General features: G+C 37.1%; 1 protein-coding gene across 3 annotated transcripts in view; it reads left to right on the forward strand.

Moving 5' to 3' along the window:
- CSPP1 (centrosome and spindle pole associated protein 1) overlaps positions 1 to 22684 on the forward strand; it is a 56043-nt gene that overhangs the window by 11742 nt on the left and 21617 nt on the right. For 2 of the 3 annotated variants that reach the window (XM_081951728.1, XM_081951729.1), the window contains exons 4-16: positions 3328 to 3425; positions 6359 to 6439; positions 7087 to 7188; positions 8024 to 8430; positions 8854 to 8921; positions 10706 to 10799; positions 11775 to 11832; positions 13911 to 14080; positions 15525 to 15646; positions 16762 to 16834; positions 17029 to 17149; positions 18994 to 19141; positions 20343 to 20495. In XM_081951728.1, the coding sequence (XP_081807854.1) occupies positions 3328 to 3425; positions 6359 to 6439; positions 7087 to 7188; positions 8024 to 8430; positions 8854 to 8921; positions 10706 to 10799; positions 11775 to 11832; positions 13911 to 14080; positions 15525 to 15646; positions 16762 to 16834; positions 17029 to 17149; positions 18994 to 19141; positions 20343 to 20495 (1695 nt within the window). The remainder of the gene's footprint in view (positions 1 to 3327; positions 3426 to 6358; positions 6440 to 7086; positions 7189 to 8023; positions 8431 to 8853; positions 8922 to 10705; positions 10800 to 11774; positions 11833 to 13910; positions 14081 to 15524; positions 15647 to 16761; positions 16835 to 17028; positions 17150 to 18993; positions 19142 to 20342; positions 20496 to 22684) is intronic. The other variant, XM_081951730.1, reaches the window with a different exon arrangement.

The following is a 22684-nucleotide window of genomic DNA, read 5'->3' on the forward strand; positions in this document are numbered from 1 at the left end:
GACCTAATGGCTGTAATTTGTTTGTATATTGCCTTGGAGATGGCTCCTCATACATCACCTCTCAGGTTTCCAAATTTTTCTTAAGAGCTGTAACCATTAGAGGAGAACGCTGTAACTTTCCTTAGTTAACCTTCTGGTGACTGATTGCTATGATGCTATGATCAATTCTCTTATGTCTCTTTGTAGTACTTGTGTTTTGGTCTGTGATTGTAAATAAATAAATAAATTAACAGAGTCAGTTTCGTATAGTGGTTAATTCATCAGGTTAGAAATTAGGAGACCATGAGTTCTAGTTCTGCATTAGGCCCTAAGCCAACAGAATGACCCTGGGCCAGTTTATCTTAGCCTTAGGAAGGAAGCAGTAGCAAACCACTTGTGAAAACTCTTGCCAAGAAAACTGCAGGGACTGGATCTAAGCAGTGTCCAAGAATCGGACAAAATTTAAGAGAAAAAAAAGAGCGAGACGCACTAGGTATTAATTATTTTCTTCACCCCAGCCGCTTATAACAAATGCAAATTGGTTACTAGTTTCAGTGATGTCCCAAAAATGCTTTTTTCTAAAAGGCAACTGGTCTTTGTTTTTTCCTTGAAGTTGTTTTGCTTCTCATCCAAGAAGCTTTTTCAGCTTGAGCTTGAGCTGAAGAAGCTTCTTGGATGAGAAGCAAAAAATCTTTAAGGAAAAAAAACGAAGTACTGTTGCCTTTTGGAAAAAAGCACTTTGGGGACAACCACACTTGGATGACTAAGAATCTCCATAGACATTTAGTTTCAGTGATAATTACCTGACCCATACTACCAGCATGGTTCAACTCTCTTTGCTACAGTAAGAATAAGAATAATTTTATTTGATTAGCCGCAACCCTCTCCCGAAGGACTCGGGGAGGCGTACAATCAAAACGGATAAAAATACACATAAGACAAACATATATACAAAAAGAACAGAGACATATACATATGTGCATGGAGGAGAGTTGACTTATAAGTGAAAGACAATTAAAAACACAATTTAAAATCCCCTTAAAAATTACTAAATTAAAAAACCAATCAGGAGCGTTACGAAGTTATGGTTGAGCCAGGCCAGCTATTTGGAAAAGGTGGGTCTTGAGCTTGACACGGAAGGAGCGGAGGTCAGTTGTGGTCCTAATATCCGGGGGGATATTCCACAGGGCTGGGCCCGCCACAGAGAAGGCTCTGCTCCTAGGCGCCGCCCCATGGCACTGTCTGGTGGACGGCACCTGGAGAAGTCCCTCTCTGTGCGAGCGGATGGGTCGTAGGGATGTACGGGGCAGAATACGATCCCGCAGGTAACTAGGTCCTGAGCCATGGAGCGCTTTAAAGATCGTAATCAAGACCTTGAAACGCACTCGATAGACCACAGGAAGCCAGTGCAGCTCGCGCAGGAGAGGTGTCACATGGGAGTACTTAGTACTCCCCATAATCACCCGCGCGGCCGCATTCTGGACCAACTGCAGTCTCCGAGTGCATTTCAAGGGAAGCCCCATGTAGAGAGCGTTACAGTAGTCCAGGCGAGACGTCACCAGCGCATGGGTGACTGTGCGTAAGGCGTCCCGGTCCAATAGGGGGCGCAATTGGCGCACCAGGCGAACCTGGTGGAACGCCCCCCTGGCCACGGCTGTCACATGTTCATCCATGGACAGCCTGGCATCCAGGAGGACGCCCAAATTGCGCGCCCGCTCCACGGGGGCGAGTTGAATGCCCCCAATGGCCAGAGATGGAATTATCTGGTTGAACCGGGGAGCCGGAACCCACAGCCACTCCGTCTTGGAAGGGTTGAGCCTGAGTCGGTTGTCATCCATCCAGACCCGTACGGCTTTCACACACCGGGACATCACTTCGACGGCCTCGTTGGGGTGGTTCGGGGTGGAGATGTACAGCTGAGTATCATCAGCGTACAGATGATATCCCCCCCGAAACCACGGATTATCTCACCCAGCGGCTTCATGTATGTGTTGAACAGGAGTGGCGAGAGGACCGACCCCTGTGGCACCCCATAAGTAAGGGGGCTTAGGGTCGACCTCTGCTCCCCTGCCAACACATGTTGCGTCCGGCCGGAGAGGTAGGAGCCGAACCACCGCAAAACGGTGCCCCGGACCCCCAACCCCTCCAGTCGGTGCAACAGGATACCATGGTCGATGGTATCAAAAGCCGCCGAGAGGTCTAATAGGACCAGGATAGAGGAACAACCCCTATCTCTGGCCCTCCAGAGATCATCTACCAACGCGACCAAGGCTGTCTCTGTGCTGTGCCCAGGGCGAAAGCCGGACTGGCGCGGGTCTAGATAATCATTCTCCTCCAGATGTCGTGGAAACTGAGAAGCCACCACACTCTCTACAACCTTCGCCAAAAAGGGAAGGTTGGAGACAGGACGATAATTGGCCAGCTCCGTAGGGTCCAGGGAAGGCTTCTTGAGCAAGGGTCTCACCACCGCCTCTTTCAAGGCAGCCGGGAGAGACCCCTCACCCAACGAAGCGTTCACTAGGCCCAGGAGCCAGTCGCGTGTAACCTCCCAGGAAGCCAGTACAAGCCAGGAGGGACACGGGTCCAGCAAACATGTGGTAGGTCGCAGTCGTCCACGCAATCTGTCCAAATCCTCGATGACAACCAAGTCAAACTCCTCCCAAAAAGGTTTCTCAAGACTCGCCACTGGCGTCTCGACTGGGCCACTGAAGGGGACCCAGTAGCAGTTCAGCAGGATATTTGGCACAGATATTTCACATCAAATTCTGGCACGGATTGAGTATGGAACTTTCTACAAGGTGCGTGCTTTGCTGCTGAATTGCAAGCCACTCTGTAGAATGTATGCAAGGGCACTGCAGGAATAAGGTGAAGAAACCTGCGACTCTTGGAGTTGTATTGCATTGGAACTTTATTGCTTCCAGTCGTTATATCCTATTTCAATTTTGTAGTCCAAAAAATTAGTTGACCGAAGATTCTTTATATCTACAATGATTAAAAAGGTTTCTGAACACACTGCAGAAAATACACATGTTGGATATATCTTCTCAATGAAGTATGCCTATATGATGGTTATATACAGTACTGCATTGCTCAAGAAGTTTTTATTGATCTTCTTTCCTGTTTTAAAAATTGTAACCAGGCTATGTTTATATCCTTAAGAACACACTGTAGTAAGAGTGCATTTTAAATCCCTGATCATAATTTTTAAAAGTGGAGCTTTTTCAATTCAGTTTCCTTTATAGGGTAATAGAAATATTAAATTACCTTTATTTGAATAAATTCTCAAGTTTGCTACCCTGGAATATTTTTTGCACAGACCATTGATAAGAAATGTCTTGTATTTTGTAGACTATGGCTTAAGCTTGCCTCTGGGGGAGGATTATGAACATAAAAAACACAAACTAAAGGAGGAACTTCGACAGGACTACAGGCAATACCTTTCACAAGTAAGGAACTATCATTAAAACTTAAGTGCTGGTTTGTGAAGCAAAAATACATTAAAACTAAGTTTCCTAAGAACTGAACACATTAATTTCTAGAATTTGTTGCTATGTAGCATCAGGATATTAGGTAGGTGCCATATAAAATATCTGTGACAATAAATTATTGGAAATTGATTTTGGAAGCTGCTTTGAAAGGAGTTTGATTGGAAGATCAAAGGGAGAAATTCTATTTTGAACAGGTGAATACTTAGTTTAATCAAAAACTAGTCAATCACATTTTAGGCTAATGTGTACTCTAAGGCTATATTTTATATTAGTTTATGGTATATTATACTGTAACCCCTAAACTTGGGTTTCTGTTAACTAAGACAATGGGAATTGTTAAAAGAGATGGATCACATTAGAAAAATGAACAATGTGTATGGGGAGGGGACCACAGCCAAAACTACCTTTCTCATCTCCACGTTCTGAAATTTGATCGTTTTCTCCTTCAGAGAAATGCTGAGACAAGGAGCCTTTAGCATTTTCTCCTCCAGAAAGCAGAAGAATACTAGTGAAAGAGGTGGACTGAAATGCCGAGTCTTTCAGAATGTTGCAGAGCCTTTCAGAATGCTGGCTTAGCATTTTTGCCAGATTGAAGTCCATTCCTTCAAGTGTAGGATGCTTTCCCTTTCCAACAGAGAGACTAGAGCAGCAATGGTGAACCTTTTTTGGCTCGCGTGCCATAAGTGGGGGGAGCGCAGGGGGGTCGTGTGCGGGCGTGCCACACCCATAATGCAATGTGTGACTCCCCCAGTGCGCATGCACGCACTACAAGCGCTCCCTCCATTTTTTGCATGCTTTTTTCGCCCTCCCCAGGATCCAGAGGCTTTATAGGCGCCTGGGGAAGGCGAAAACAGCCTCTCCCGGTCCCCTGGAGGCCCTCAGGAGGCTTCAGGGACCTTCAAGAGGCTTCCCTGAAGCCTCCCGAGCAGTCAAAACAACCCACCGAGCAAACCGGAAGTCACTTCTGGTTTGCTCGGAGGGTCGTTTTGAGCTCTCCGAAGGCTTCGGGGACCTTCAGGAGGCTTCCCTGAAGCCTTCAGAGTGCTCAAAACAACCCTCCGAGCAAACCGGAAGTCCTTTCCCAAATTTCCGGTTTTCCCATAGGGACAGTTTTTTGCACTCAGGAGGCTTCAGGAAAGCTCATGAAGCCTCCGGAGGGCCTCCGGGGGAGGGCTCTTTTCGCCCTCCCCAGGCTCCTATAAAGCCTCTGGAGCCTGGGGAGGGCAAAAAATGGCTTTAAAAAAGATTGAACTCAGGTGGCCAGCGCACACATGCGTGCTGGGAAGCTGACGGCAGTGCCTTGCGTGCCCTGACAAATGGCTCTGCGTGCCACAGGTTCGCCATCCCAGGACTAGAGGAAACTTCTGGGGGAATGGACCTCAACCTCCCCTACGAGCTTCCAAAGAACCTGCAAAGAAGATTGGAAATGGTGATCACATGATCACAGGTCACTTGGCAAAATGCAGGCATGTGAGGGTAGTGTAACATTGTATGATGTCTGGATGTGCTTTATGGGCCTTAAAGCACCATGGCTAGCATGACTGCAAATGGCTGTTAAGCAACCAATCATAAATTGAGGATTATATGTAAGACTTTATAAAACATTTCTGGTAGTGGTTATGTTTGGGTATATTTTTGGTGTGTATGAAACCTGAACCTAACTTTTAAATATTTTATTTACTGAGACAAGAATTTGCAGGAACCTCTACCTCAAATTTTCACTTATGTTTAGTTAACATTGCTGTGATGTTTTATTTGGCAATATTTAAGGAACTGCGGTCCAATTCGCGTTATTCAGACAAATGAAAACAGACTGAGTTAAGTGATGCATCTATCTAGATTAAATATGTTAGAGAGATTTTACTTATAGATAAATGGAGTATAAAAATATTGAAGCAGCAGCTGGAAATAGAAGGAAACAAGAGAAGATAATGCCTGAAAAACAGAGGCAGTTGGAAAACCCCCCAGAAGAATATTTATATATTCAGTACAAAAAAGTGAGACATGAGCTTGGATTAGAGAAATGGAAAAATAACTTTAGTATATAATTAACCTTAGCATCAAAAGATGAATTAGCAGAAAAGATTATGTTTTATATCATATCTAATATCATTAATATACATATGATAGTTCATAAGGGAATGGCAGGAAGAGCAAACTTGGTTAACAACTAGTTTAAAAAAAAACTACTTTCAGATGTTTTAAATCCTTTTGTGCTGAATTTTCAGTATGTTCTTGAGTTTGTGTGATGATACAGTAGCAAAGATAATAACCCCAATATGTATAGAAAAATTTCCAGTGACAATTTTCCAAAACATTGGAAATGTTTTTAGAAGTAGTTAAATGTAATAGTGTAAATTGATATATTAGATATTATTTACTGCACTTTTTAAGAATCAGCTTCTTTAAATTGTTTTCAATTTGCACTTGTTTGTCTAAAGAAGGAAAAAATATCCAGAACTATTGTTGACAGAGTATTCTTTAAGATGAAATCTGTTTTCCAAACTTTTAGGGTATGTCACTGGCAAAAAAAAAGGTATGATTCTTGAATTATGCTACTCTTCAAATTAATATCTCACTTTATTTGAATGTGGTATTAAAAAGTCTTGGGTGAAAAATCAGTCTTTGTGCTTGTCTTTGTTTTGTAGCTGTCCCAGCATTAAAAAATTGATTTTCACATGTTATTCATAGTTTTCTGTTCATATCATCTTAACTGTACTGATGCTCTGTCCTGCATTTGATTTCACAGCAAAATTGATAATTCTGTATTACCCAAATATAATCAATACAGAATATACAAATTGATTAGCAGTTTATATTAGCTTTAAATTATTTCTACAACATATAAAGATTATTTGATTTAAATATATATTTATTTCATTTTTTTATAGAAAAGGTATTTAACATCTGGTGAAGTTGACCCATATACTCAGGGACTTTCTCTTCCTATTTGCGAGAGAAGATCAGCTAAGGTAAGTTCTTGGGAATTTAAACAATTTGCAGAACTGTTGTGATTTGCAAATATATATTTTGATGTATTTTAACTTGCAAATTAGAAAATAAAAACTTTAACAGCCAAAACTAATTTGTTGCAATTAGTGATGTAAAGTAAAATTTAAGTTCACATTCTTTTGGTTCCATTTTTTTAAAAGCTAGTCTACCAACTTCTGATTTCAAAATAATTTCCCCATGTGTTTGGATAGCTAATTACAGTACTGTATTCCTGCTGGTATGTATCAATGATCAAACAGACAAGTTTCAGGGGAAATGTTCAGAGTACTACCTTCTGATTTTATAATGTTAATGCTAAAAAAAATAGCCGCTCTTGTATTTTCAAAAATGAATATCAAATTATGATTTCCTTGTTTGGGTGAAACTTTGATGTTGGCAAAATGCATTTTGCATTATAGTGATCCCCTGGAATATGAAATTCTAAATAAACCTCAGAACCTTGATTTTAGTTACATGTAGAGTCTCTGTGTTTCTATATGCTAACAGATCATCCGTATCAAATTGAAATCTGAGCTTTTTTGCAATCTTGCTTCATATATAGAAAAATCATGTCCCTATGGTTTAAAACCTTTTGCTGCTTCTGTGCAATTTCTGATATTTGTTCTAGGACAGGTTAAGACTTGAAAGAAACAAGGAATACAATCAGTATCTCAGAGAAAAGGAAGAATGGAATGAAAGGTTAAGAAAAGTAGGGAAGAAACAAATAGAGGTAAAAGATAGATTTTTTTTTCAATCATACTGGAAACAATGGAATGATACCAATGATTAAGCTGGAAGAAAGTTTAATTGGGGATTGACAATAATCTTTTTTCTATTCCGTTATATAAATCCATTAGCTTATAAATATAGACTTCTGTGTACTTATGAGACAATGGTGGACTAACATAGGTTGAGGCAATATAATATTGGCTAGTGTTAGCCAATAGATTTTTATCATAAAGTTTATATGACATCATATAAATCCACTCTTTTTAACCACTTTTTTACTTTTGCTTGCCATTTGTAAATATGTGAATGAGAGGGAAAAGTAATGATTATATTTTTGGCATATCCTTTCTTTGTATTTAGTTTAAAAATGTCTAGACTACCCATCACCTCATATAAATTGATATACAAATAAAATGACATGTCAACTGTCTCAAAATTATACAATATCCTCCATAAAAGTGAGTGGGTAGCAGAAATCTGAAATATAAAGCCATTTAAACCAGGTACCAGATTAAATTTATAAAAGATTAAATGGCTAGAAAAATATAAAAAGTTTAAGTTGATGCCCAAACAAATACAGGGGGCTAATCTGATCTTTGTTGACAGAATATTTTAAAATTATGACATTACCAAACATAAGACTCCTTCCACTTGTATCTTGATTGCATGTCTTATATTGAAAACATTTCATTGTGATTATTTAAGATGCCATTGCATTTCCTCTTGCTTTTTGAGTGTTTGTGAAAATGGATAATTAAAATTAAAATGTGACTTAAAATTGAAACAAATATGATTTTGTTGTATTTAGTCTTTAAATATTTATCTTGTATTAACAGCATGACACAGATATCCATAAGCAAAATTTTGCTGTTAGCAGAATCCAATCAGAATTATATGCTCCAAAAGTGTCTTTTCAAAAAGATGAAGACGCCAGCAAGAAAGATGCTTATACATCTACAGATACCTATGATGGATTATCAAATATAAGATTATTGTTAGACCAACAAAATAAACAAGATATTGAACCTGGTTCTGGGGATTCATTACTGAATAAAACACTTGATGAAAAACTGAACATTTCCAGTCGAAAGCAAGGAAAGCTGGATGGCAAACCGGATAACTATTCCCAAAGACATCACAAGTATGAGGATCATGATCCTGAAATAAATGATGAAATGGATCCCAGGTTTCGCTATGAAAGTGACTATGACAAAAAACCATTGCGGGTCTTTCATGCCCAAAGGTAAATTTACTTTCCTTATTAGTGTACTTTGAGGGGAATGATGGTAAGCATCTTTGTCCCTGAGTTCAGCTGTCCCATGCTAGCCCTCCCTATACTAGATAATTACCTTAAGGCTAGCAATTTTCCTATACCACTGTAGTTCAGCTACCTCGTTTTGTATTTAGAATATTATTCCATAATATTTGAGAACTAGCTGTATTACAATTCATTTCCTGTTGAAGAATGATTGGATGATCTGTGTGCCCCTGGGACTAGCACAATTTTTATCAACATCTGTTTTGTCACTTTTGCAACATTGTCATTTATACCTTTAAATATTTTGGATACTTTAGGATTTACCATTAAATCCTTTTCTAAGTTGGCTTAAACTTTCTATATTTTTAAAAAATGACTCAGTGGCCAATTTTGTATCTTTCATTTCAGAAGTCAAGGATATTCTCCTATTGAGCATGCTGTTGATAGAGTTCCATATGCCACAGGACTAATACTTGGTATGTTTGAAAAACTGGGATACTAAAATATGTTAAATTTTGATACTACATGTAATTATTGTTCAGTTGTTTCATCATCCTTAGCTTCTAATTAAACCAAGGACCTAATTAGGATTGATGACTGAGAAAAGGCCCGCTGGGGCAACCTCCTTAGGAATTCTAGCCAGCAGCTGAGATCCAGAAGATCGTGGAGGCCATTGTCAAGGAGATAGATAGTTGGTATCCCAGCTGCAGCCTCAGCTTGTCAGAACTGTCCAATTTCATGCACATATTCCCCAGTCTAGTTATTGCAAAACTTTTTTTTTCTGATCCTGGCATCACAATAGCTGTATCTAAAACTCAGTTTACCAGATTTTTGATAAGCCCATCTTTATCATTGTGCAGCCATGTCTCAATTATACACACACGAGGTCCACATCTTTATCAATACTTTATGAGCAGACAGAGTATTACTGCACATAGACCTGGCATTTTTCAACAGCAGCTAGAGACCAGTTCAATCCCTTGGACTCAGGGTGGGACAACTGACTTAGGAGAAGCGAACTGTACTTACCTGCAAGTAAGATGGAGTGCTATATAAGTTCAGTAAATTGAATGTGACCATGCCGATTATAATGGTAGTTCTGGCAGTCCCAGTTGGCATTGTTAGGCAAATCCCACACAATCAGTGTCCTGATCGCCATTTGTGATCTTCTGCCTTTGCTTCTGAGAAGCAAAATCAATAAGGAAGCTGGCAGTGAAGGTCATAAATGGTGATCATACGACTTTGGGACACTACAATGTCGTCATTACAAGCTGGTTGTAAGAGCCTGAATTTTCTGACTGAGGGACTTTGTGATGGCTACAATTATGAGAACTCATTTCCCTTGTTTAGCATAGTTAGAATACTTGCTGGACCTTAAATGAAGACTACACATATTTCAAAAACACAAGTCCAGCTGCTGTTTTCTGCATCTCATCTCTGATGTCAATGTCAATAGCAACTCTTTCTCAAGCAGCTGTCTGTGTTGGGAGCACCATCCACATAGATTCTTCCTTCCTATGTAGCAGATTTCTGGCAAATTGTTGCTTATTTCTGAAATATTTTCAGGTTTCACCAGCCCAATTTTTTTTTGTATTTCACTATCCAGCTCATTGTTTTCCTCATTCTAACTTGTCCTATTCAAACAGTAATTTTCTCACTTTTATTTCCTCACGCTTCCAACATTTTCCAACATTCTTTCTTCAACTATATTCAAGTAAACCACTATTCTGATGGAATAATTTATGATATTAGATAGTTTAAAAACATTGCAATATATAATCTTGTTTCTTCTTCTTTGTCATTCTCCCCAAAAATAGTATGAGGTACTTTAGATAAAGCTGATCAAATATTGCATTATTCTGCACTACTTTTATTGGTTGATGCATTTGAAATTTGAAAAAAAAAATCCTGCAGGCTGAGATACAGGGGATTGGATTTCCTGTTTTTTTCCTTGTTTGACTTTAGAGATCATCTGCAAATACGACTCCTAATTAAGTAAGATATTATTGCTGTACTATTGTGTCTCTGAAAATTGTTATTACTGATTTTTCAGTCATATGAAAATTAATTATTAATTCCAATGGGAAGTTCAGAACCAATTTATCTCATTTGATACCTAGTGAATAAGCTGTAATTCAGTTTTTGGATGTAAAGATGTTTCTTACTATGGTTACAATGTTAATGGAATTATGCAGTTGGAATAAATATGGCATAGTTTTGGATGAAGGATATTTGCTTCTGTGTTTATTTCCTTTTTTAGGAAGTCAAGACAGAGACGATGTTCAGAAAAGAAAAGAACAATACAGGCAAGAATTAATAGAGCAAATGGCTGAGCAGCAAAGAAATAAGAGACGGTAATGGAAGAATGATGGTTAAAAATTATTTCATTATTGATTAGTAATAACACTTTGATTTTTACAGATAGATTGCAATTCGTTTGAGTAGTGCAATATCGGATTTGGTGCAAATTATAAATTGATACCAAAGCATCTTAAGGGCAATCCAGAATTCAGTTAGTGCCAGGCTAATGTGGTGCATTTGGGGCAAGTGCATGCACAGTTGCCACTGGGTATTTAGATGCTAATAATTTTGTGTGGAAAATGGAAGAAAGGAAGCTTTCTGCTCAAGGAAAGCTCAGAAAAAAGAGGTTAATGTAAAATTACAACAGAATATACAAGTTAAGACGTGCATTTTGTAGAGGGGTTTACCCTCTTTTACTGTTACACAGTACTTCATTAATAAACACATAAAATTTTATATTTAAACATTTCAATTGCCTATTTCTATTGTGCTAGAACCAATTAATCATAGATAGATCACTTCAAATAGTGTGAATTCAAATAGAGTAATGTGATCATTATTACATATATATTATATACATACATGATAATTTTATAACTTCTTTTTCTGTCTGAATTGTATTTTAATCTTTGAAATTTAGGAAATTTAGAAATTTAGGTTTGGAGATTCTTGAGTCTTTCCTTCCTTTGAGATCTGTCTTTTGGAAAACGTTGATGTTTTAAATTCCTTTTTATTCGTTCTAACAGAAGTATTGGCCAGCTATGGATTTATGATTGAGGAATTTAGTTTATAGGATAGATCTATTGCTCTCTATGGATCATTAGGAAGATCTATTGGCCTTTGTCGTATCAGAGCACTGATTACAATGGCTTGAGCAGATGAAGCTATAGCTTTCCCAATGATTGTTCAGTTTGAATCTGGAAGATCTGGATTATAATGCTGAATTATCTTAGATAAATAAAATATCTCAAGCTAACATGTGTCTTAATCCTCAGTGAAAATGGGTTTCTCCCTCTTTATTTTAATAGTGAAAGGGAGCTTGAACTCTCTGTTGCTGCATCGGGAGTTGTAGACCCTGAGAAAAACGTGAGTTAATTATTCAGTTCTTTTCTAGCTCCAAAGCACAATGCTGTACCACCGTGCTACATTGAGGATATGATGTACTTTTTGGAATTATGGCCAAAAGGTACAACCTTTGTTTCATTAGAGCATAACACATGCTTTTTTACTTGATGTAGGTTTGTAAATGTAGTCGGAGTTGGATGTTTTTCTTTGTAAGAAAACGCTTTGTTCTTGCCACCCTAACCCTCAGCCCAGACATATATGAAGTATACAGAAGATTGTTGTCACATGTGGTCACAATCAATACTTGCCAGAAATTCCTGCAGCTCCTTTAATGTTGCTGTAGATCTCTTGGCAGCCTCTCAGATTAGTTTTCTTCTTGTTCATTCATCAGATCAATGTAATTCTCATCAGTTAAAGAGATTTCCAAAAGGGGAAAAAAGGGTTTTGCACTCTGCAAGCCTCCAAAGACGGCCTGTTTTTCGCAAAATAAAAGGCATGAATAGCCTTGGGGGGGGGGGGGGCTTGCAGACTGCTCAGTGGGGGGAACAGCAGAAAACGGCCCATTTTTAGTGAAAACGGGCCTGGTTTTTGTAAAACAAATTGCATGCATAGCCTTATGGAGGCTTATAGAGGGCTGCTGGGGGCTGGAGGGGACAAAAAACGGCCCATTTTTTGCTCATTTCTGCCCTCCCCAGACCCCAGGAGCTCTCTGAAAGCCTCCATAAGGCTATGCATGGCTATTTTGGTGAAGGGGGTGGGGCTTCGTGAGACAAAATATGCTGCATTTGATGTATAAGACGCACCCAGATTTTCAGTCTCTTTTTTTTGAGGAAAAAAAGTGTGTTTTATACTCCGAAAAATACAGTATTTATGTTTGTCTTTTGAGCTATTCCATTCTATCTCCTAAATTCTAAGTCCAACTTTTGAACTTACAGTATACGTGTCTAACTCAAAAATAAATGTGACTAAATTCAGTAGAACTCACTCCAGATAATACGTTACATAAGATTGTATTCTGAATTGGCGAAATGGGAAACAAAGGCTGCTTTTCAAAACGTTCTTCAATTCTAACCAAAATAACTTTTAAAACACTCCATTAAACAAATGCTCTTATAGTATTGAAACCAACTACACAACCTTATAAATGTATAACAACTTGAGTGTAACAATTTGTATGTGATCTAGTTCTGTAGTTGTGTACTAACATTATTGTATATATACTGTATATTGTATATGCATTATTATATACAGCCTAATCTTTCTTTCTTTGTACATAATTCCTCTTTTGAAATGTATTTTTAAAGCCTAGCTTCCAATCCTTTTTTGTTGTGCTCTGTTCCTTATAAATGCCAAACGCTTTTCAAAACAAGTATTTTGCAAGCTGATATTGTGCATTGGAAGCCTAGGTCCTCCAGACTGAGCACAGATAATGGGCTTGTGCTCATTATTGTGATACCCTTGTGTTTTCAGGAGAAAAGGAAACCCCATTTTTCTTTTTTGCCATGTTCCTATATTTTTAATTGAAAGGATGAATAGAAGATGTTGGCAAATGGGGAATAATTCTGTATTGTGCAAGTTTATTTTGATTGGCTAAGCAGACGTGGTAAAGGCATCTTTTACGTCTAGGTGTCACATTAGGTTTTGCATATTGTGAGATGCTTTCTTCCACTAAAAATAAAATGCAATATTGAGTACTTATTATGAAAGCTCCTTTTGGTTTGTTCTGATGGAGGTATTTTAATCACGTTCTAGTCAGATTATCTGACTTCACAATATTTGCCAACAATGTTCTACTGCTTAGTTTTTTAGTTTTTTTTACACAAGCTAATATACTACACAGGTTGTATTTAATTATGTAATTTTATTTGTCTGAAGCTGCCCACCAAGGAGGAGGAGTCATGTAACATAGAATCTTGTATTGAAAGTTATACATAATATTTTCCCTCTGATTAGTATGATGAAATTATCTTGTGGCTGCAAGTAGAATAAAACATCATGGTTAGTGTCCAATATTCCCTCCAACCTGAGTGTTCCTAAACCTGAAACAATTTGAGTCACTTGAGAAACTAAACAATAAACAAATCAACTTTCTTTCATAGCCCAACAGACTAAAAGAGTTGGGATTACATATACCTGAGGAAAAAATACCACCTGAAAGACCAAGACCAGCTTTCTATACTCCTTCTCCTGGAATTACTTCTGTGTCACCAGTGAATGAAGATTTCCATAGAGGCTTGTCCAGTGCTCTTGGAGAAGCGTTGGCTCCCAGGTGATTTTTAGTATTGTTCACTTTAAAATTGGATAATGGTTAGAAATGGGAATGGGTTTTGCCCATAAACTTCATTTTCACATTGTTGCTTTTGGGTGACTATAATTAGCTGAAGAGATTCTTGGTTAATCCTACTTTTTCAATGCATGCAGATTGAGAAGATATAATAAACTAGGGTTAGAAAAAAATATCAATTTCTCAAAACATTTGGACCCTTTTTGAAGAAGTTGATTTCTAGGTGTTTGATACTAAGAATGAAGCAGTGTTAAAAGGCCAAAATGTCTAGAACCTGGGTATTGACTTAGATTTTTATATCTGAACCGGACCATTTCCATATAGAAAAACGAGAAATTGCTTTCTTTGTAGGCATTGCTTTCAAAGAAAAAAAATAGAAGAAAGTGGTGTCCTGTATTTCTTTTAATGTGAAATGGTGATTTGGGCAATGATTAACAGGTTTAAATTAGGGTTTCCATACATTCATTTTATAGATCTAATGTATTTTCCATTACATTTAGTTAATTACAGGTCATTTTCTTGCTGTCTTTTGTTCTAGATCAAACATTGGATTGCATTATATTGATTCTGATTGCTTCATGCCAAAGAAATAAATGTCCCTTTTACACACATTATTTAATTTTATGGAAAAATAACTGCTGCTTAATTAAGTGCTTTATCTTCTGTATTATTTCTCTTAGTAATTCAAAAATTTCTTTAGCATCCTAAAGAAAGAGGAGGCTTTACCTTCACCCATAAAAACTTCCAGATAAAATAGTACATCCTACTACATTTGATATTTCTTTTTTGGAGACCAACATTAAAAATATTGTTTGCTTTAAAAGGGCATCTGGTAAAATGTTATTATATTTCCAAGTTTTAAAGGAATGTTGTTTCCTTTTAAGTTCCAATATTACATCCTTTGTATTTAAATATATTTAAATATATACATTTAATGACTCTATTCATTGAATGCCTTCTATGTGCTGTCCATGTATTAATTGTGCAGATTTCTTAAATTTCTAATAATTCAATAATTAACATATTGATTTGAGGCCTGAAGCAATGCAGCAACTCAAGAATAGGTGTAATGCAGTAGTGTCAGGCTACTGCTGCATTCTATCAGCTATAGCTTCCAAGTCAACTTCAAAAGCAGTCCCATTATAGTAGCCAGATCACGTGATATTGAAGTCATTGCTCCCCATCATCAGAACTTCCTGTCCCAGACAGAAGCACAACTAGCATAGTAAACTAAGCTGGGCAAAGCCCTCGTAGCCATGTCCTCTATTTTCTCTTTTAACAGTAATGGTAAATCTGGAAGAATCTCCATATACCAATATATTTCTTCAGGGATAATTCATCCTCAACTAGAGCTAACTGGAACTGATGTTTATCAATGAGCAGTTCTTCTGTACCATTTTAAAAAGTTGCTTCATCTTTTTTTGTCTAGAATTGCCCCCCTTCCACCGCCTATTCCACCTCCAATTTTGGCGGATAGTTATAGAACTCCATATGATGATGCCTACTACTTCTATGGCACCAGAAATCCTTTGGATCCCAGCCTCGCATATTGTAAGTTTTATTTATGTATTTTTCTTTTCTTATAGAGTGATAAGATATAGCTTGTCTTTCATGGATAAATGTTACTGAATTGAGGGAGGGTGATGAATTATGGAAATATAGAAATGCAAGTTGGGTTCAAAAATTCCCAAACAGTTCTTACCTCATCTCAAATCTTTGTAGCGGCTTTGATGAGAATTCTTTCAGCTTTCTTTTTTACCCTCCTCCTTCCCACACCATGGGAGAGAAAAAACAGCTGTTTTTCTATGTAAAATTGCTGTCACTAAGTGATGCAGTTGTAAAGCGTGACATTGTTATTGCATCACTTAGCTAACAATCATAATTCCAATTAGCTAACAACCGTAATCCTGGCATAACCCCAGGACACACATGTTGTTAAGCAGGAAGATGCAAAAGTCCCATATAATGGGCATGGATGCTGTTGTGAAGACAGGGGGAGGGCTTGGGGGAGGACTGGGTTATGGTTTTAGAGGCCTTCAGCTTCTCTTTGTATGGCACATTTTAATCCCCATATCTGTATCTTTGTAATCTGCCAATATCCTTTTGCACATGTAGTGCCTAGAATCAGACACTACCACAGATATGGTTTATTAGTAAAGAGTGCAAGGTAATAAGTACTTCACATGTCTCTGATACAGTGCTGTTTCTGATGTAGTCTGGAATTACGTTGGTTCTTCTAATAGCTCATAGTGTTGCTGCTTTTGACTTTCTTTTTTGCAGCCCAGCCTCACCCAGGAGTGTGAGCCAAAAGGACAGAGATGGGGGGGAGGGTAGATGCATGGGGGACATTGGAAGCAGTCTCTTATCTTACTGAGACTTGGAGCTGAACGGGATGAAGCCCAGAATGGTTTGGATTGGGGGTGGATGCTTGGCTAACAGATGGTTGCATTTGCTTAATGACATCAATGGAAAGTGCTGGTATAGCATTTGCTAAGCGATACAGTCATGTGACATCTTGCTTTATAACCCTAGCATCATTTAACAGCTGATTAACACTATTATCATGCTTCTGGTGATAATAATTTGATATTTATTATTTCAGAATATGTATATTATGTTTTGCTATACATCTGATATTTACATTTTGGATATCTTTGCTATTTTAGATGGTGCAGGTGGGACACAGCCTTCATCTGCACCACCACCTTTTGATGCTGCTCAAAAACCTCCTTTGCCCATGTAAGTACAAAAAAGTACAAAGTAAACAATAGTTAATATTGTTTATTTATTTCTAGTTGTGAATACAGTTTTGAAATGATTTGCCAGCTTTCAGAACATAATATATAAAGCAGACCACATTGTAGCTGTTATTATACAGGAAAATTCTGAAAACATCGCTTAAAATACACTTTGTTTAAATCTTTTTGATGCAGCAATAAAATTGGAGCAAGCTTTGCAAGTACTAGACCAAAAGGTTGGGGAGTATTTCCTGAGGAAAAACCAAAATCCACAAGAGACGCTAACTTAGCTTATCAGCAAGAATTACAACAGCAGGTAGGAAGGTGAAATCTGTCCAGAAATTATTTTTGTATTTTGAATTGAAGTGTTAGTTTAAAAAAAATGATAAGAGCAAATAAAATTTTCTGATAAGTAATTTCTCATTAATAAACCAAATGATCTTAAATTATTAATAAAACATACTCATGCTGTAAAGCATGATATATGCTTATATATTATATTCATATATTTTGAATTTCTAGATAAACACTGGCATCAGTGCATTTAAAACAGACAGCTTGTTCCAGTCTACTTTGGGTACATTGCCAAAACTGACAGCCTTCTCCTCTCCCCCTCTCTTCTTCCCCTCTTATCCACCCCTTTTGTTCTCTGAGTATATAGAAGTATTATGCAGGATGATAAGATTTCAAGGGACCAGAATGGTACAGGGGTACAGGTGACAATTTATATCTTCAGTATTCATATTCATATCATTCATATTCAAGGACTATTTAGACAAGCCCAAACACACTTCAACAACCAGGAACAGCAGAAAACAGAAATAGAGCATATTTACAACATATTTCAAGAAAATGTATATCCATGCAACTTTATCAAAAAGTCCCTGACCTCTCAACCCAATATAAATACAACCAACACAAACCCTAAAAAGAACTACTCTGTTATACTTCAACAGTATCTCAGAAACTACCAACAGGCTATTACAACCACATGGAATCAGCATAGCACACAAGCCAACTAAAGCCCTTCAAAACATTCTAAGCAGACCAAAAGACCCAACAACCCCAGAAGAAAAAACAGGAGTCATTTACAACATACAATGTAAGGACTGCCAACAACCATTATGTAGGACAAGCAGGCAGACTGGCAAACTCCTCCATGAATACCAACTAGCAGTCAGAAGACAGGATGAAAATTCTTTAATTTCACAACATATACACAGATTTAACCATAGGTTCAATTGGGAAACTGTGACCATCCTAGACCAAAAAAACTAGGTAATTTCTAGAAGCCTGGCATTCTAACAAATTAGCCATTAATAGGCACATACACATAAACAATATCTATAGATTATTCAAAAGAGAGAATCGACTAGCCAAAAAGGGGACAAATAGACCTAAGCACCTCTCCATCAGCAATCAGCACCCAGTTGAACATAGATTAACTCCAAGAATAATATCAGACACATAATCAAGTAAACAATACCCTAATCAAGAAACTGCCAAAGAGGCCAACAGCAAACAGCCCAACCAAAGAATCTTAGACCACCCCCACCAACATTGACAGGCTAGTCTCTAGACTATAAACTAACAGCAAGCTGCACTCTTTACTAGCATTGATGAAGTTACCTAGTTTGGGTAATGAAATGTCTGCAAGAAAGCAAGCAATCTCAGAGAGCACCAAGGACCCTCCTTAGGTCTACAACAGGGCTGTCAAACTGGTGGCCTGTGAGCTGAATGCATCATGTGTAGGCCATGCCTACCCCAGATCTGCAAAGGCAAAAAAACCTGTCGTGATACGTCGCAATACATCAGGTGACGCAATTTGACAGCCGTGATCTACAATATATTTCCAACTTTAATGCATTATTTACACCATTATTACAAGATCAAATTTCTGCAATACTTATAAAATATGAATATTGAAATAGCTTTCCAAAAATGCCATGTGAGTTTTAATAAGTATAAATATGTTGTGGTTATTATTCTTAATCCTGGTCTAGGTTTTACTGATTATCCTTTTATACACCAATTAAAGAACTGGACATTTCTGTTTAACCTAATTTGTAACTATATATCACAATAGGACAATGTATGCCAGTATTATTCAAATTCAGTATTTGTTAAAAATAATTGCTGTTTCATGTATATTTTATATAGATCAGGGAAAGAGAAGAACGCCGTAGGCAAGAAAAGGAAGAAAAAGTACACTATGAAGCCAAATTAGAATCTGAAATGAGAAATTACAACCCTTGGGGAAAAGGAGGGGGCGGAGCTCCTCTCAGAGACAAAAAAGGAAATCTTATAAGTATGTTTGAAAATCTAATTATCTTCCTTTTAGTTCTTTAGACTTGTAGCTGTTTATATATACACTCTGCTAAAGGGCATCTTGATATACAAGTAAAATGGATGTACTACAGCGAATTTACAGCATAGAAGGATTTTTCTTTCCTGGTTAAATCATATGGTTGAAAAATATTTGCTTTTATGTCAACAAGAACTGTGGATGACAGGATTTTTAAAAAGTTGATTTGATAGAATTGCATTAAGAAAATGATGGTTGGAGTCCTGTGATATCTTAAGCATCTGGACCAAGAATGTTTTTTTGTAGGCCTTTATATTCTCAACAAAAAGGCAGTTGAATTACAGTAGCCTTATAAAAGTTGAAGGGTCATTCAACCTTCATACCTTCTGTTAGAAGTTCTGGTTTTTCAAAATAAATAACAACTCAGTTAATGTTAACTGTTATCCAAAGAAGTTGTATGTGTATTTTTGGAGCATGTGTACATGCAGTAGAGATTTTAATTTGTATAAAATTTTAATCATATTTTAATTGGAATTATAAAAGTCACATTGACTGTTTAACAATGTTAGGCTGGAGCCATTGCTTCTTTTCACTGAGGCAGACTGCTTTCTAGGCAGAATTCTGTTCATTGTGCTCAAATTAGGTGGAAGGGATAAAAACCAGTTTTGATCATTCTCCTTTTCCTGCATTTTCCAGATCTGAAATATTGTATTTGAAGCAGATTATCAGAAACAATTGAAAAATACAGGAGATTAACTAGAATTTACTTCTCTCCATTCTTTGAAAATGCTGTTGAATTAAAAGCCTTCTTGTAAAGAGAAGACATCATTCTCTTCACAAGAAGAGATTGTCAATTCAATCCTTCATATGCAAAGTTTTAAAATATCTATGTTTTAAAGTAAATCTTGCACTAATCCTTTAATGCTATTAGGTAAAAGTAAAATGTAACAACAAAATTGAAATAAGAATACTACAAATTGAGTGACCTGATCTCTGGATGATAATATTTTTAATTTTAAAAAGTTTTTTAAAAAAATACTTGACTTATAATAGAGTTTGAAATAAAGATTATTGTATGCAGTGCACATAATACTGTCTTAGACTGAGGCCCTCATGCATCCTTTTAACTGTAATTCTGAATTAATATTTCTTGAAACTGTTATAAACATGCCACATTGGAATAAAATTTCCCCCTTTTCTTCAGCGGACTTGCATAAGATGCACAAGCAAAATGAAGATGCATACCATAATCCAGAGGCACGAGCATATGAAGATAAAAGAGCTTTAGTATCTGTTGACCTAAGTTTGGCCTCACCAAGACTTGAAAATACAGATGAATCTACAAATAAAACAGCAGGTTTAAATGCTAATATATTTTCAGTTGCACCTGTGTTGTGTCATTGGTCAAAATTATTGTTCATTCTTCCTATGCTGTACTTTCCACTGAAGGCAATCCTTTATATTTTTTCAATCCTCTTAAAGCATATAAAGTTAAGTAGTACTAGACCTGTATTATTATACTTACAAAAGTTGTTACATCCCTGTTGACTTCTACGTGCACATGCAAAGGTTTTTCCACTCATTTACAGGCTGGATTCACATTTGGGGAATGTAGTGAGCTTTCTTTTATTTTGTTTAGTGTGGTACATTAATGGAATCAGTGAATAATAATTGTTTTAAGGCAATAAAGACTTAAATAATGATTTTTTTAAAGAAATAGGTCATTGCAAATGGGATAATTAGACTTAGAATAACTTTATTGTCACTTTGAATGTACGCTAATTTGCATACATTAAAATGAAATTACGTTGCATACATCTCTCAATTGGGTTGTTCATGGTTTATGATTTATTTCTGGTTTGCATTTTAAACTCAATTCAAATTTGTTTATCTTTTTCCTTTTATATGGGCATTCATTTTGTATGAGTGACTCTGAGAGACTATCACAATTAAAATGTCAATATAACAATAAAAAATGAAATTGAAAAATGACAACCATCATTAAGAAGCTTTTGAGCAGTTATAGAGGCAAGACAAATACCTAAAATAGGAAAAAAAATCAAAGCAGAATTTTTTTCAATTGGAAGATTAAGTAACATGTTCATAAATTACAATAAAAATATCTCGCTGGGTGGAATGTTATAATTTCCATCATATTGTCTTATTTGAAAACAAATCCTAAAAATACTCAACCTGCCTTGGGTCATATACTGGACTCTTCTTCAGGATTGCATTTGGACATGCCTCTTTCATGATTTTTAAACATTTTTTTTATGCCAGCAGTCCCCAAACTTTGCTGCATGGTGCCCAGCTGGGTGGAGAGGAGAGCCGGGATGCACGAGCAGCAGACTGATGCGCACATGTATATCTCCGCAGCTCAACTGCAAGTTGAGTTGTGTGCACAGGCACGTCTACATTGGCCCACTGTTCACACAAGTTGAGTTGCGCTCATGCATGTGTGCTGGCCCATGGCTTTGTTGCAGATAGAACAGTAGTGGGCTGCGGCCCACGGGTTGGGGAACCCTGTTTTACATAACTATCATTTTAAAAAACTGGACTCAACTCAGTTTCAGGGCCTTTGTATGATTTGGGGTGAAGAAATGGAAATTATTGCTTTTTAAAGTATGTTTTGAAGAGAAAAAGTGGATATTATGAAAACTGAATGGGCCGAAAATGTAACACGCAGAGGCCGAAAACGGGGTGCATGGAAGTGGCGATGGGCAGTGGTGATCCCTGTAACCTGGAACAGCTGATCGATGGTATTCCGGGAGGCCGATCCAACCGCCAATCAGCTGCTCGTGCTAAATCAGGCTGTGCTGAAGCTGACCAGGCTGTTTGCTGCAAGGAGGCAAATTGCTGGGAGATAGATTTTTTTTCTTGTTACTAGTTGTGTCTTATAGTCCGGAGCATCTTATAGTCTGAAAAATGCAGTAGTCCTGAAAATCCACCTCCATCATATTAAATAATTTAAAGATGTTCTAATTCTTGGTATATGATTGCTAAAGCTCAGGGTATCTTGGGCACAATTCAGACCATCACAGTGAAGCCTTTGAATGCAGAAAATGTTGATTAATTAAAGGCTTAGGTTTTTTTTTCTATTTCTTTTCCTTTATCAGTGTGTCCATGCATATTAAAGATGTGGTTGAAGGGGTGTACATATTCATGTTTCTATCCAGCAGTCATTTTGTCTCTCCTTTCCCTTTTGTAAGGTTCTTATTTTGAAGAGTATATATATATATATATTATATTATGGTCTTGTTGTATTAGGGTCTTTTCCCATGTAAGATTGAAAAGACCCGAATACAATGCCAGCATACCTACACCCGTGAAAATCTACGAAAACAAATATTATATTATGTCTGCACTTCCAGTTCCCTTTGTCCTCTGTATTGCAATCTTTATTAGTATTGGTAGTGGAAAATTTAGTTCTTTCAAATTCGTAACTTTTGTTTTTGCTTCCAGTGGAGGTAGGTAGTATCTATTATAGAAAAAGTCCAATTGATTCTTTAAAAGCTTTTTAAAAATACTTTTGAATTGTTAATTGCA

This window comes from Natrix helvetica (assembly GCF_964273705.1).
Source record: "Natrix helvetica genome assembly, chromosome: 4".
In the NCBI taxonomy this organism is placed as follows: Eukaryota; Metazoa; Chordata; class Lepidosauria; order Squamata; family Natricidae; genus Natrix; species Natrix helvetica.